At 45.0% G+C, this 12,407-nt stretch overlaps 1 protein-coding gene across 1 annotated transcript; it reads left to right on the top strand.

Annotated features, from left to right (window-relative positions):
- Window positions 1–7,146: 7,146 nt before the first annotated feature.
- On the top strand, window positions 7,147–11,065 carry LOC127600259 (uncharacterized). The gene has a single exon (XM_052064698.1). It carries the CDS (start codon window positions 8,044–8,046, stop codon window positions 10,825–10,827), a length of 2,784 nt encoding a protein of 927 aa, XP_051920658.1. The 5' UTR covers window positions 7,147–8,043; the 3' UTR covers window positions 10,828–11,065.
- Window positions 11,066–12,407: the final 1,342 nt, after the last annotated feature.

The raw sequence follows: 12,407 nt of genomic DNA, 5'->3' as shown, positions 1-12,407 counted from the left end.
TATGTATGTAAAGTGAATAGCAGTTCATATTTGGTGGCATAAGCCTTACTTGCAATGGCTGCATCAAGCCTGCGACCCATTGACTTCACCAGACTGTTGCATTCTTCTTTGGAAATGCTTTTCCATGCCCTTAATGCAGCCTCTTTTAGTTCTTGTTTGTTTAAAGGCATTTCTTCCTTCGGGCTCTTCTTCATGAGGTAAAATGCATCTGATGATTAACTTGGCCAGTCTTTTAGACCTTCCATTTTTTCCCCCTTGCTGCAGTCCTTTGTTATGTTGGCAGTATGTTTTGGGCCGTTGTCTTGGTGCGCAATAAAGCTTCTCCCGATTAGTTTGGATGCATTTTTGTGCAAATTGCCAGCTAAAATAATTTTCTAGATTCCAAAATTCATTCTGCTGCTTTTCTCCTCATTAGCATATTTGATGGTGGAGTAATCCAAAAGTAATTGCAATAGTATTATGAGACTTGGATTACCAAATGCATTCATTAACAAGTAATCACAAACTGTATCAGAATACATTTTGAAAGCCTCCCTCTCAACCATGTTTACTGTAAATAGCATAATCTGACCATGTATTGAAAGATACTTACCCTGATACTATTTCTTTAATTCTGCTTGATTTTCCACTAAAAATGCATCAAATTTAAGCATTTAAATATGAAATGCTTTTTTTTCTATTTTCCTCATGAGAAGCACGCCCCCAGCATCTCCCACAAATTTTTTAGAGAAGATGACAATGTCATTATATTTTGTTGTCGATGTGAAGAGTAACATAAAAAAGCAGATCCTTAGATGGTGGTGAATGACGAAAAAAATGTTAATTGCTGAAACCAGTTTGCACTCTATTGCTCACCAAAACAGGAGCACCGACCACAGCACGTATAGTCTGGAGATTTTGGCATATCATGCACAGATATACAGATCTTGACAAAAATGTCTCACTTAAACCGAATGTGATAGCGTTTGCATGCAGTAGCATTAGAATTCAGTCAGTAGGAGGCCACTTTGGCCACACCCTCGTTGTCATCAGCAGCAGCAGCTTTGAAGAGACATGCAAACTTACATAACTGGCGTACCACTCTTTTGATTTCATTCGCATCCGTCCTGGTGTTGCTCTCCTGAAGAGATTTCCAACCAAATGATGACACAAATCCTCACGTTTTGTCACGCTGCTTGTGACACTGTTGCAATGTGTTTTTGGCTTCTCGTCTGACTGCTTTTATCATCTTTTTTTTTCTTCACTGTCGCTGTCAAGACACAAATCTAGAGCTCAAAATCCAGTCGGATTTGCAAATGCAAATGTGTGGGAAAACTAACACTTCAGTCGCCATTTAGTTGGCTTACTTTTAGTTTATTTCTATGTATTTGTTTATTTCTATATACTTGCACACATGCACACATGTGCTGGTCCCTCTCTCTAGAATGACCTCCCACTGAACATTCGGCAAGCCTCCTCGCTACCCATCTTCAAAACTCACTTGTATTCTTTGGCATTCGACTTAGCATGACTTAGATTTGTTCTTGGTTTTACTGTTTGGTGCTTTCTACCGCCTTTATTACCGATTTGTCTTACTGTTTATTGTGCATGTTAAATTGCTCCATGTACAGCACTTTGTATGCAGCGATGGCTGCTTGAAAGTGCTCTATAAATACAGTTGACTTGACTTGATTTGAAACCCGAGCCTTCGTTTGAAGACTCTAATCTGAAACTCTAACTAGAACCTTAATTTGACTTGAAACCATGTTTTGAAAACCTAATCATGACCTGATACCCTAAGATTTGTTTACAATTCTAACCAGGGCTTGAATATCTAGTTTGAAACCCTAATCCTGTTTTAAAAGCCTATGTCAAACCCCTTACCCGCGTTTGAAACCTCAATGCACCTTGAAACCTGAATTTGAAACAGCAATTCTGTCTTGAAAGTCCATGTTGAAACCCTCGTCCTTTTTTTTTTTTTCAAATTCTAGCCCAGGGTTGAAACTCTAATCTGAAATCCTAACTTCAAAACACAACACTCACTTGAAGCCTTAATTTCAAACTCCAAAATGTGTTTGAAGCGCTAACATTGCAGGAGCCTAACTTTGGAACTCCTCACCCCCATCTGTAAACACCACCATTGTTCTGTGAAAACAAGAACGCAATGATTAGGAATGGGGATCTCATCAGGGTCAAGAGAGCCGATGAGCTCAATGTCTGGGACCATTTATTTGATCATTATTATTAAAATGGATGAGCTCTGTCCTTTCCCTCTTTGTCTTTCTGACTTATTATCATCACGTCAGAAGATGATTGGACATGGGAGTAGTGGTACATGCCGTTATTTCATGAGAGTACTTTCCGACGGAGAAGTCCGACATTTTCCTGACGTCCCTTTCCTGCTTGTTCTCCCGGTTAAGGATGACACTTATGACACTTATTGCTTCTGCGTTCCCTCCACTTGCCATCATGACTCCATCAAGCTGTCAAGTATAGACAGGCGGCGGTTCAAGAAATGCTGGCTCGCTTCCCTGATGCTTATTTCCCAGTGTGGAAGTGTGACTAAATCCCGCACAGCTGATGACCAGCTGCTCTTCCTCAGTTCTGACCTTCATCTTGAAGACATCTCTCAAATATGTATGATCACTGCACGTCTCTGATTTTTTTGTTTTGTTTTTTGTATTTTTCACAACAATACTAAGCTATGAGCTGTTCACCAGGCTGCGCACAACTCGGCAGGTGTGGATGCAGCAGAACACTCCTATAAATTCACACGTACACAGGATTAAATCTAAACTGTAATTCAAGCAGGGTGAAAAGAAAAGTCACGTTTGAATGAACATGCAGTTTGTCACTGCAGCCGCCTATGTTTTCTTCAACCAAAACATGCTGAATACCGTGTTTGTGAACCTGATTGGCAGTGCAGCCCATCACAGGAACTATGATGGGCCAAGTGGTCCATGTGACTGATCAATACTTCATAATACTGTAAAGATGTAAACATGATCTGGAATCTTAAATAATATGACAATTATTGTTATTTGTTTTAAACTAGACGAAGCAGAAAACCTACGTGGAAACCAAGTTATGAGGTAAAAACATTTTTTCATCAAATGCCACCATGTGAAACCAAGAGGGCATGGTTTCACTTTCAAAATGACACCAGTCAAGGCGGAACACAGATGACACCCCATTTTAACAACGTATCAGTGTGAGTGCAGAGGCCATTTTATCTGTGGTGTAAATGCAGTACAGAGATTCTGTTATTAACACTGTCCCAGAAATTTTATTACTGAAAATAAACAAATATGTGTTACTTTCATACATTTTAGTTATGCACGACCGAAAATCAAATACTTTTTGTTCAGCTGCACGCATCAGACCCCAAATCCTTTTTGGAACCCGGATTGCTGTCTTGAAACATCTTGAAACCTTTACTCAAATCTGAACAATTAACTTGAAACCCTAACCTTAGATTGAGACTTAAATAGAAAACCCTTGACACCCTCGTTTGAAACCATCACCAAAGCTTGAAACTCAAACTTGAAATGCTAACCCAGGTTTGAAATCCTAATTTCAATCCATGATTGGAATCTAAATCGAAATGAGAATCCAGCCTTAAAACCTAAATTAAAAAACTAAACCACAACTCTTTCCTGAAACCCTATTTTGAAACACGAACCTTGGCTTGAAACCCTAACCATTTCCATAGGAAAGTAGTAGGATTGTAGAGAGTATGTTAAAGTTTCCTCACAAAGAAAGAAGATGGAGGAGGTCACGGCATGCTAAGAAAGGACAGAAGACAACAAGCCAACAGCGCGACGGCATGAAGCCGTGCCAGGGTGCCCTGGGGGCAGTGGGCAAGCAGTGACATGGCAGAGCGTGCGGTGATCTATAAAGTTTGAGTTTACGCCGCGGGAGAAGTGCGAATCCGCGTGAGCCAATTTTTGGACATGTGCTTCAACGTGACTTCATGTGTGAGACGCATAAGAGAAAGAGATGAGGGTAATGACTCGATTCGGGGGGGGGTTGTTTTTTTGTTTTTTACTTCTTTCTACTTCCTCTTGTACATGTACATTCTGCTAAACAATGAACATTTATGTTTTCTCTTCTTCTGTTTAGATGTTCAACTAAACAAACAGAACAGACAAAACAAAACTATGAGTGTTTCAATTTATGGTCTAATGCAGGGTTGGGCAAACTACGGCCCGCGGGCCAGATCCGGCCCGTTGGTCTTTTTAATCTGGCCCGCCGAAGATTGGTGCACAATTAAGGTTTGATTACATTCATTTCGTTTGGACTTGTAATGACAGGTATTTCAACACCAGGTGGCGCAGTTACTTCAAGTTGCAGAGCACAGGGAGGGAGGGGAAGACGAAGAAAGAGGGAGAGAGTAATGACCATGGAAGGGAAAGTGATATGTATCTGATTAAACGAAGCGGGTAACAAAGTATGAAACATTCAGGAGACGCCTGGAGTCGGAAAGACTCAAATCTACGAGACTTTGAAAAACAAGGAAGGGATTCTTACTCAGTCCGATTCTGACAATTTCCATGCTCAGAGTGAATTGCTTGTGGCTCGAGTAAATGAAAATTTCCTAGAATAATTTGATTGTTATCATGTTAAAAACTTTCCGCAAACTGGACCGCTAATAAGAGTCGGAGAGCAGTCAAATGTGTAGAGCGTGAACAACAAGGGGCTCAGCACACATCCTTGAGGAGAACCCGTGCTGAGTGTGATGGTGGAGGAGTATGTTACATTATTACTGGCATACAAAGACATTGTGCTGTCTTCTTTATTTTCTATTTCTAACTTTTGGCCCGGCCCTCCACAATATTTTCTGCTTCTCATTTGGCTCTGCAGTAAAATAATTGCCCACCCCTGGTCTAATGTCTTTGTAATAGTTCCAAAAACGGCTAGTACTTTTCAAGCCACAATTTGGGTTATAGTTGGGTTTCAAGGCCAGCGTTAAGGTGTTAATTTAGTGGTCAAACAAGATTACTGAACTGGAATATGGTGAATTGAGCTGTAACGTGGTGAACTGAACAAAACAGCATGGTGAAAAAAAACAGACTTTGGAAAACCACTAAACTGTCAAGTCCCACCCCAACTATTATTTAACCTCTGTTTGAGAGCACGTAACTCTTAACTGTTGCCATTAGATCACTTGTTAAATTTTGCACACACACACACAAAAAGAAATAAATAGATAAAAAAATTCCTCTGTGTTTGCACATGTCCAGTCCCACCACTAGCTAGCTATTAGCAAAATGTGGACGCTTTGATAGCAAGGAAACATCTGGACGTGTTTGCACTCCCTCTGGTTAGGATCGTTGCGAGGCGCGAAAATTTCTACCATGTATTGGTACACGTTCAGAAACTCAGATTTTTAGTGGCTTGTTGTTTTCAAGTGGTTCTTTAAACAAATCTAACTGCTGTTGTTTTTGAACCACGCCAGCAACACTGTCATTAAACCTTTGCATGGAACACGCTATAAAATGTTAGGTACATGTAAGAAAAAACAGAAAACTCTTAAGCTTAACTTTGGTAACAACTCAACTCAACTGTATTTATAGAGCACTTTCAAACAGCCATCGCTGCATACAAAGTGCTGTACATGTGTAACGGAGTGATATATTGCGGTTATTAAATTATGACGGAAGTGACGCAACAGCGCACGGTATGGCACCAGCCTCCCGCCGTAGTTCAGGTAGAGCTACCAGGGAAGTCACAGGGTAAGTCGGGTTTCATTGACGGTCCGGATTCATTCTAGTTTAATTACAATATTTCACTTTGTTTTCCCTTTTTCTACGGCGCGGTGTATTTAATTAGTTCCCGGATTTGTTCCGAGTCCACATTGCTTTTTGTGTCGTCATTTAATTTAAGTTTTATCGAATGAAAGTTTTTACCCATTGAGTTAACAGGTGGGTTTTCTTTGTTGCGCAGTTATTTACTCGACTGAAAAGCCCCGTGACTTCACCTATCTTGGCATACTGTGTTGCAGGTAATGCTTCTTTCCTTTTCATTGTACTCTACATAGTTTTTCGTGTTGTTTTTCATTTGACTATTAATGTGGCTGGCGTGTACCCGCGCGGTTCGTCGCGGCCGCCATTACTGTGCATTGTGCAGCCGTTCTGCTGCGTGTGATGCGTCATGTAGATACCAGTGGCGTCATGTAGATACCAGTGAATGTGTTTTTTTTTGTCCTTTTCTTTGTAAATAGTTAATATACGATCACCTATGTTGTATATTTCGTTTTGTTATGCTTTTAGTTTCTTATGGATGATGTTTAGTTCAGGTAGAGCTACCAGGGAAGTCACAGGTTATTTACTCGACTGAAAAGCCCCGTGACTTCACCTATCTTGGCATACTGTGTTGCAGACAATAAAAAGAAAAAAGCCACATCCTAGTGTCTGGTATTCTTGAGACGGCAGCGACGTGGAGCTTGAAACCATCATAGTGGTGACCCCCGTCACATTGGTGCCGTGACCCGTCGATCACAAGTTGACTCTCCACTTCGGACCGGGACCACGACGCTGTGCTGCTTCTTCATATCACTAGGTGGACAGTGTGTGCTCATGTTCTGCAATTAGTGTGTTCTCATCTCAACTGCTGTTTTACGATTGGTGTACTTTACTGCATTTTTTTCTCTTACTGTTTTTTTTTTGTGAAGTCTCAAGATGAGCTCCTTGCAAGGAACGTTTAGCACACCTTTGAATAAGTGTGTTGGTAGAGGTAGAGGGATCCCGACTGTGTTGCGGTTTAGTAGTCCTGTTCAGAGTTGTGTAGTTCGTGCAGAGGGGAATGGGCGGGTTCTAGCTGAGGCCGCTTCAGTTAGTGGGGAGTTCCTTCCCAGACCCAGTGCAGTGTACCTATGCCAGGCACACAGGTTACTGATTTCGCGACGACAGATCCCTTTCCCCCGTCACCTGACATAGTTGGTCAGATGAGTGACATAATAAGACATGTTGGCCAGCAGCTGGCAGATAGCATTGTTGCACAACTCAGCCCTACGCATAAAGTCGCCACGAATAACAACTCAGTCTTACATGACACGGCCGTTGACACATCCGCACGAAGCCTTGACTCATCACAAGTTCTGCTCGTACCGCACAGGAAAGTTCGTGAACCTCCAGCTTTCAAGGGGGATAACATTGATGTAGTTAATGTGCATGAGTGGGAAGACCTGATGAGGAATTACATGAGGAGAGCAAATGTAGCTCCTGAGCATCAGGCAGAGGAAATCCTCATGAACCTCAGGGTTAGAGCTAGAGATGTTGTTAAAGTTAGCACAAGAAACGGTGCAGTTGATGTTACTCGGAACCCAGATGCCATCTATGGCCTTCTTCGTAAACATTTTGCGACTGTCCCATGTTCGCCTCTCCCTCTAGCGGATTTTTACTCTACGCTCCCCGAGAATAATGAGGACGCATATGACTATTGGTTGAGAATTAACAATGCAGCTGAGATTGCCGCTGACCGTCTCAGAGGACAGGGCAGATATTTCGACTGTTCTTCTCTTGATGTAACACGGATGTTTATCAAGAATTGCCCATCCAAGGATCTTTCCATGACATTCAGGTCGAAAACAATAGACAAGTGGTCGGCAGTTGAGGTCCAGGCTATACTGGATGAGTACCAGACAGAGATGAGTTCAAGGACCTCTGCATCAGCTGTGGTGAGCAGGAAGCCCGCTGAGCATGTTTATGTGAACAAAGTTGAGATGCTGCCGAACACAGCGGACAAAGATGACGGTCGGATGGCCCACCCAGCCAGGGCGCCCGACTCCGCGGCTCTTGAGCGTGTCATTTCCATGCTGGAGAGAGTCTTGCTGCAGGGGGCTAATCCTTCCTCCACTTCTGGCGCTGGTAGACGTAGGCCAAGGCTCCCTATGGTTGAAGGTTTGAATAATCTCCCATGTGATGTCTGTGATAACCCCGACCATTCTGCGCTCGTTCACTGCCGCGAAAAGAGACTTTGCTTTTTGTGCTTCTCACCCGATCATTCCAGAGGCAACTGCCCCACGCAGGCACGGCCCTCGCAGTCACCACTGTCGGGAAACTAATGTGTCCGCATCCAAGGGAGTGCGATGTGGATGAAGTTAGCAACCCTCCCGATAGTTTGACAGATGATTTAGAATCAGTATTGGAGTCACTCACTTCCAGTGTCCCCACAGAGAAGACGATCGTCTTTCAGGGCGCTCACAAGGTTCTGAAGTCGGATAGTTTGTTTTACACTACTGCCACAATAGCTGGTGTTTCCCTGGCTGCGATGATTGACAGCGGCTCCACTGGATGCACATTGAGTGAGTCGGCTATGGCACGATTGTTGGTGTGCGATCCAGACATGAAACGTTACCCTGCAGACGACGTTGTCATTGTTGGATGTGGAGGTCATCGGGTGACGCCTTCGGCTATATGCGATGTGGAAATCGTGGTGTATGATTGCAAGTTAGCTGTGCCTATGTTTGTGGTGCCTGGACAGACCGATGATGTAATTCTGGGCAGTAATGCCATTAAGAAAATTCTCCATCTGATGAGGAAGACTGAAGGCTACTGGCGGCTCATGTCAGAGCCCGGCAGCATCGTTGACGATGACTCTCACCACTTTTTCTCTCTCCTTTCTAACACGGAGAGATGGAGGGGTGTAACTGTACCTGACAAAGTTGGCACGCTGAAGTTACGGCAGTGTGTGATGTTACAACCGAGGAGTGAACATCTTGTTTGGGCTAAGCTCCCCGCCTCCGCACTGATGTCGGTTGGCAGCACAGTCATAGTTGAGCCAACTCAATCAAGGTGTAGATCCAGGAAGATTCTGGTTGGCAGGGTTATCGCACCGATGTGGGGCGATGGATGGCTGCCAGTGAGAGTCATCAACCCCTCTGGTGAACAAGTGGTATTGAAGAGAAACGCAAAGTTAGCAGATGTGTTTCCTTGCATTGCTGCTGAAGACTTGTCTGAGCCCGACAACGTCCAAATTTTCTCTCAATCTGTTATGCATGCCGCGAGGCCAAGGTCCAAAGAAGACATTGAGATTGCATTGGACAAGCTTGGGCTACACGATCTGGACCTGGATGCGTGTGCTGTGTCTGACATGTGGAGGGACAGACTTTTCCAAATCATTGAGAGGTATGAATCAGTCTTTTCACGGGACAAGATGGACTGTGGGGAGGCCTCTGACTTTGTGCACAAGATACACCTGGTGGATGAGAGGCCATTCCGCCTGCCTTACCGGAGAGTGCCGCTGAGTCAATATGAGAAGCTGAGGATGACTCTCAATGAGATGGAAGAAAAGGGCATCATTCGGAAATCCACTAGCGAATATGCGTCACCATTGGTTCTAGTGTGGAAGAAGAATGGGGATTTGCGCATCTGCACGGATTTCAGGTGGCTTAATGCGAGGACACAGCGGGATGCCCACCCACTACCCCATCAAGCTGATGCTCTTGCCGCACTTGGGGGAAATGTCTTCTTCTCCTCCATGGATCTCACCTCAGGATTCTATAACGTGCCCCTATTTGAGGATCACAAGAAGTACACTGCTTTTTCGTCTCCTTTTGGCCTGCATGAATATAACCGGATGCCACAGGGTTTATCGAACAGCCCGGCTACATTCATGCGGATGATGCTTTCCATTTTTGGTGACAAGAACTTCACGAGCCTTTTGTGCTATCTTGACGATCTCATGGTCTTTGGTCCGACAGAGCAGATTGCGCTTGAGCGGTTGGAAATGGTCTTCTCCCGTTTGAGGAACCATAATCTCAGGCTAGCGCCGAAGAAGTGTCACTTTCTTCGGAGATCTGTGAAGTTCCTCGGCCATGTCATCTCCGAGTCTGGGGTGCAGACGGATCCCGGAAAGGTGGAAGCTATAAACAGGGTGCAGGTGTCTGACTTGATGGATAGTGATGGCCTCACTCCCTCGCAGAAGAAGATTAGGTCTTTCCTAGGGATGGTGCTGTATTATCAGCACTTCATTGAGGACTGCTCCGTCAAGGCCAAACCCCTGTTTAAGCTCCTTTCCGGTCAGAAGACTGGTGGTAAAGCCAGACGAAGGGCGAAACCTGCATTGGATGCTTCAAGTCATGTGAAGTTGAGACCGTATGACTGGACCACTGAGTGTCAAAGTGCCTTTGACATTTTGAAGCACGATTTGTCGCACAGTGTAACGTTGGCCCATCCCGACTTCGGGAAACCTTTCATCCTTGCTGTTGATGCATCATTTGACGGCATCGGGGCCGTCCTTTCCCAGCTCCAACCTGGTGACAAGGTTGCGAGGCCAGTGGCTTTTGCGAGTAAAACGTTGTCGCGAGCCCAGTTGAACTATCCTGCTCACAGGCTTGAATTCCTTGCTTTGAAGTGGGCTATTTGTGACAAGTTTTCTCACTGGCTGAAAGGCAGACACTTTACTGCCTGGTCTGACAACAACCCCTTGACCTATATTCTGACCAAGCCCAAGCTAGATGCCTGCGAACAAAGATGGGTGTCGAAGCTGGCGGCTTATGACTTTGACCTGAAGTACGTTCCAGGACCCAAGAACACGGTTGCTGATGCCCTGAGTCGAGAACCCTTCGTCCAGTCTTGTGTGAGTCATCGTCTTGTGAAAGAGCCCTACCTGTCCTTACTGAATGAGGTCCAAGGTGTTTTTAATGAGACGGTGCAGGATGCTCTTCGTTTGTCCAACAACTGTCAGGTCGTTCATACGGCTGGGGATTACGATGGAGGTGGTCCCAAGGGGGAAGCTCCCGATCTGTTGTCTGAAAGTGCCATTGGTGCAGAGGAGGTGTCTGCAGTTTTGGATGTCCATCAGGCTGGTGGTGTCTCTCGGCTCCGTGGAGCGACCCCATTGTGATTACAGCTACCTGAAGAGGATCCTTCCATTGTCATTCCCCATAGCCAGTTACGCGATATGCAGCAGCAAGATGCTACAATCAGCAGAGTACTCTTCTATGTTCGTCGGCATATGAGACCCACTGCACGCGAGAGAGCAGCTGAGTCGAGCTGTGTGCTTATGTTGTTGAGGCACTGGAAGAAGCTGAAAGTCCGTGATGGGACTCTATACAGAGTTAGGAAAGATCGCCACACAAACCGTAAGGCAGTGGTCACCAACATGGTGCCCGCGGGCACCAGGTAGCCCGTGAAGACCACTTGAGTAGCCCGCCAGTGCCTGGACATTGTGATTTGCTAGTAGAAATTATGATTTAAAAATGCAAACATTGGCAGTACTGTGAGACATTTCGAAACACGATCAAAGTCTGACAATTTAAATCATCAAGTATTAAAAATAACACATCCTCATATTATTGAAGGTATTTTGGACAAATATGTTATTTCAGACGTGTATCAATTTGGTAGCCCTTCACACAATCGGTACACATGAAGTTGCTCTCACCCTCAAAAATGTTGGTGACACCTGCCGTAAGGTCTTCCAGTTTGTCATACCTGGGTCTCTGAAGCATCAAGTTCTGCATGGAGTTCATGACACAGCTGGTCATCAGGGCTGTTCGAGGACGCTCTCTCTGGCGAGTGAAAGGTTCTTTTGGACTGGGATGGAAAACGATATCACAAAGCATGTGAGGCAATGCCAGAGATGCATCGTGGGTAAGACCCCTGAGCCAGACGCCCGGGCACCCCTGGAGAACATCCGCACTTCCTCTCCAATGGAACTGGTGTGCATCGATTTCTGGACAGCGGAGTCGGGTGACAAGAAAACCACTGATGTCCTTGTTGTGACAGACCATTTCTCAAAGTTGGCTCTTGCCTTCCCCTGCAGGAACCAGTCAGCAAAGCAGGTTGCCCGCTGCCTGTGGGATAAGTTTTTCTGCATCTACGGGTTCCCACAAAGGATCCATTCGGATCAGGGAGCTAACTTTGAGAGTAGACTTATCAAGGATCTTCTCGAGTTGGCGGGTGTGCACAAGTCCCACACGACGCCGTATCACCCCATGGGTAATGGGATTGCGGAAAGATTTAACCGGACTCTTGGGGGCATGATCAGAACACTTCCCCCGAAGTCCAGGTCCAAATGGCCACAGATGTTGAACATGCTGACTTTCTGCAATAACTGTACAGTACATGAGACCACGGGCTTTGCACCATTCTACCTGATGTTTGGATGAGTCCCTCGCTTGCCCATTGACATTATGTTCCATCATGTCTTGGAGAATGCCAATGTTGTTAGTCACAATGAGTTTGTGAGCAACTTGAAGAAGGATCTCTCTGAGGCCGCACGGATTGCTCAACAGCATGCACTCAAGGAACAGACCCGTCACGCCCGGATCTACAACCGCAAAGTCAAGGGCTCGCCGTTAGCTGTCGGTGATAGGGTGCTACTAGCTAATCGAGGCGAGAAGGGAAAAAGGAAAGTTGCGGATCGTTGGGACTCGACCCCTTATGACGTAGTGTCTGTGAGGCCATCGATCAATGTGTACA

This window comes from Hippocampus zosterae, chromosome 1 (assembly GCF_025434085.1).
Source record: "Hippocampus zosterae strain Florida chromosome 1, ASM2543408v3, whole genome shotgun sequence".
Classification (NCBI taxonomy): Eukaryota; Metazoa; Chordata; class Actinopteri; order Syngnathiformes; family Syngnathidae; genus Hippocampus; species Hippocampus zosterae.
The sequence above is the reverse complement of the archived record's forward strand: the minus strand, read 5'-3'. Positions and strand labels throughout refer to the sequence as shown.

Coding starts and splice junctions, on each gene's coding strand:
- LOC127600259 (XM_052064698.1), top strand. CDS start 8,044: ATGTGTCCGCATCCAAGGGAGTGCGATGTGGATGAAGTTAGCAACCCT.